This window comes from Dipodomys spectabilis, unplaced genomic scaffold (assembly GCF_019054845.1).
Source record: "Dipodomys spectabilis isolate Male_0828 unplaced genomic scaffold, ASM1905484v1 ptg000018l, whole genome shotgun sequence".
Classification (NCBI taxonomy): domain Eukaryota; kingdom Metazoa; phylum Chordata; class Mammalia; order Rodentia; family Heteromyidae; genus Dipodomys; species Dipodomys spectabilis.
This window is the reverse complement of record NW_024870695.1, coordinates 2,367,031-2,370,813: the sequence shown is the minus strand read 5'-3', so window position 1 is coordinate 2,370,813 and position 3,783 is coordinate 2,367,031. Positions and strand designations below refer to the sequence as shown.

Below are 3,783 nucleotides of genomic sequence, written 5' to 3'. Positions count from 1 at the left end.
GTACCACAAGGAAAAAAAAAAAAAGATGGAATTGTTTCTACATGTTACAACTAGTCGGCCTGGGCTGACCAGCTTTTCTGTTGGGGTTAGCTTCAAACCATGATCTCAGCCTCCTGAGTAGCTAGAATGACAGGTGGGATCCAGCACCTCCTGGCTTTCCGGTCTCTCTCCCTTTTAAGCACTAGCATCTCAGGTCTCTGACTTGGGCACCATCTGTCTCCTGCGTCCCCAGCAAGATGCCAATTCATTCCAACTCACAGGCTACCACAGAGGTGCCCGCCCAGATGACCTTTCATTAAAGAAGCCACCACAGAAATGCAGACACCTGACAACCCATACTGCTCCAGGAGCTCCTGCCACACTTGAATGGTTCTGCTTGACCTGCCCAAGATGCCACAATGGGTGATCTGTGCTGGGAGATAATATTGGTGGCTTTCTTAGAGCTGCACACAGGCTGCCATGTGTCCTCCCTCCCCATAGTTGACTTCATGCCTCCTACCCATCAGTCCTGGAGGGCTCAAGGGCTCCTATCCCCTGACAGACAACACAGGCCCCCAACACATTTCATGTATATGCAGTACTAACATTTGCACTCAAGGCCTCATGCTTGCTAGGCAGGTGCTCTACCACTGGATCCCTACCCCTAGTCATTCTGCTTTAGTTATTTTTCAGATAAGGACTTTTGCCCCAGAGCCAGCCTAGGATCTTGATTTTCCTACCTGTGCCTCCTGCATAGCTTGGATGACAGGTGCACACCACCATGTCTGGTTTTCTTTGAGATAGGGTCTCACTAACTTTTTGTCCTAGCCTGGCCTCAAAATGCAATCCTCTTGATCTCCACCTTTAGAGACGCTGGAATTACAGGCATACATCACCATACCCAGCTAACTCTTGTGTTTCTTTTTCTCCTTCTTCTTCCCCCTCCTCCTCTTCTTCTCCTCTTCCTCCTCTTCCTCTTCCTCTTCCTCCTCCTCTTCCCTCTTCCTCTCCCTCCTCCTCCTCCTCAGCCCTATTTATTAAGTATATATATATATATATATATATATATATTTTTTTTTTTTTTTTTTTTAGTCGGTCATGGGGCTTGAACTCTGGGCCTGGACACTGTCCCTCAGCTCTTCAGCTAGCACTCTACCACTTGAGCCACAGCACTACTTCCAGTTTTCCTGGTGGTTTATTGGAGATAAGAGTCTCATGGAGGTTCTCAGGTGACAATGGTGGGCAGGTTGGCTGTTTCAGCCTCTGGATAGTGGCTGGATGGTGTTCGAAAATGGTATTACAGAGCTGCAGGATTCAACAAACTGGGGTTAATGCGAGATGATACCATACAAGAGACTGAAGATGTAAAAGAAGCCATAAGAAGGCTTCCTGAGAAACTTTATAAAGACAGGATGTTTCGGATCAAGAGAGTTCTGGACCTGACCATGAGGCAGCAGATCTTGCCTAAGGAGCAGTGGACAAAATATGAAGAGGATAAATTCTACCTTGAACCATACCTGAAGGAGGTTATTCGGGAAAGAAAAGAGAGAGAAGAATGGGCAAACAAAACGAAGTTGGAACCTGTGAATGCAGTTGTGCTCAGAGAATCTATGAAGTAAATTAAATCTGAAACATACAATTTAAGAATATTTAAATATAATCATCGATGGAAAAAAAAAAGAGTCGCATGGACTTTCCCGCCTGGGCTGGCTTTGAACTGCGATCCTCAGATCACAGCCTGTTGAGTAGCTAGGATTACAGGCATGAGCCACCAGCACCTGACTATTTATTGTATTTTTAATGCTTAATAATTAGTAATAATTTCATATTAATTAAACATGCTAAAATGCAAAGGATACTTTGCATGGCAACAAGATGCGAACAGCATGTTTCTTATCCTTAACATCAACTAATTAAAACCAAATTTAACCCTAGGCCAGTGGTTCACACCTCAGTACAAGCTACTCAGGAGGCTGAGATCTGAGGAAGGAGGTACAATGCCAGTCCAGGCTGGAAAGTCCTCGAGACTCTCTCTTTTTTTTTTTTTTTTTTTCATAGGGCTTGAGCGCCGTCCCTCAGCTCTTCAGCTCAAGGCTAGAGCTCTACCACTTGAGCTACAGCGCCATTTCCGTTTTCTGGTGGTTTATTGGAGATAAGAGTTTCACAGATTTTCCTGCCCAGGCTGGCTTTGAACCACAATCCTGAGATCTCAGGCTCCTGAGTAGCTAGAATTACAGATATGAGCCACCGGTACCCAACCCTAAGCAAACAAAAACAAAACAAAACTGGAAGTGTAGCGGTGGCTCAAGTGATAGAACTCCTGCCTTGAACAAAAAGAGCCAAGTAACAGTGCAAGGTCCTGAGTTCAAATCCCAGTACACACACACACACACACACACACACACACACACACACATGCAGGCTTCAGCAAGACCCCCCTCAGTTGGAGCCCTGACTGCAGGAAGTTTACTATCACCAAACCCTGTCCTGCCCAATCAGTGTCCTTCCCAATCAGTGTCTTGCCCAGATAGCCACAGAGAAACACTCTGCCTTGGGCTGGCGTCCCCAGGGCCTGGCCTTGGCCGCCTCCCTGTTATTCCTGGCTCACTGCACTGGGGTTCTTGGGATGCCCATGCCAGTGGCCTGAATGGCCTGGAGTAGCTATTTCCCTCCCTGCCTTCTGTGGGCTCAGAAGCCCCCAACCTGTAGGAAGCAGGAAGGGACCCCAGCACTGGAGCCAGCCTAGTTCTAGCTTTCCAGTCCTGTTTCCCTTGGCAGAGTCCCAGCATGCATGACCAGCTCCAGGGGCAGGGGAGGGGAAGGGGGAGGGATGTGAGCCTGCTCTGGCTAGTCCCACTGCTCTGCAATCTTGGCTCTGCACACAAATATGGAGCACTCACTATGAGCACTCAGTCAGGAAACTTTGCCAAGCACCTACTAAGTGCTAGGTACTCTTGTTCATGTGGGACCAATCAATAGCCTTGAACAAAAGTGTCGGTTTGAAACACACACAAGCTGGAGTTAGAAATACAAGGAACAGGATTGCAGCGAACTCCACTGACATGTTGATGGAATGATGTAAATGTTTGATCCGGTTGAGCAAATACTGAGCGCCTACTGTATTCTAGACTTCCTATTCACTAGGAATGAAGTCATGGAGTCTTCTACCTGTGGTATGTAAACTTCATGTTTGAAAAAGAAATACCTATATTTAAAAATCTTTTGGGGAGTGGAGATATGTGTATGTGCTAGTACTAGTATTTGAACTCAACACCTGGGTGCTGTCCCTGAGCTTTTTATGGGCAAAGTTAGTGATCTCAAGTACAGCTACAGTTCCACTTCTGGCTTTTTGGTGGTTTATTGGAGGTAAAAGTCTCATTGGGCTTCCCTGCCTGGGCTACTTTTGAACAGCTTTTCTCAGATCTCAGCCTCCAGAGTTAGCTAGGATTACAGGCAGGAACTACCAGGACCCAGCTAGAAGTGGTTTTTGAATGAAAACAAACAAGCTGTAGAGTAGCAAGTGTAGTGTATTGCTGTAGTTTGAACATTAATGGTTGATACTTTATCCTCAGTGCAATAATGTTATCTGGAGTCCCCATTAAGAGATGAACACTGGAGCCAGTGGTTCATGCCTCTAATCCTAGCTATATCAAGAGACTGAGATCTGAGGATCAAGATGCAAAGCCAGCCAGAGCAGAAAAATCCATAAGACTCTTACCTCCAATTAATCACCAAAAAGCCAGAAATGGAGCTGTGGCTCAAGTGGCAGAGCACTAGCCTCGAGCATACAAAGTTCAGGGACTG

The 3,783-nt window shown here is 46.3% G+C and overlaps 1 protein-coding gene across 1 annotated transcript; it reads left to right on the top strand.

The window, feature by feature from the left end:
• The first annotated feature begins 1,220 nt into the window (after positions 1 to 1,220).
• On the top strand, positions 1,221 to 1,644 carry LOC122103356 (cytochrome b-c1 complex subunit 7-like). The gene has a single exon (XM_042673931.1). The coding sequence runs from the start codon at positions 1,311 to 1,313 to the stop codon at positions 1,596 to 1,598; it is 288 nt and encodes a 95-aa protein (XP_042529865.1). The 5' UTR covers positions 1,221 to 1,310; the 3' UTR covers positions 1,599 to 1,644.
• The last annotated feature ends 2,139 nt before the right edge of the window (positions 1,645 to 3,783 follow it).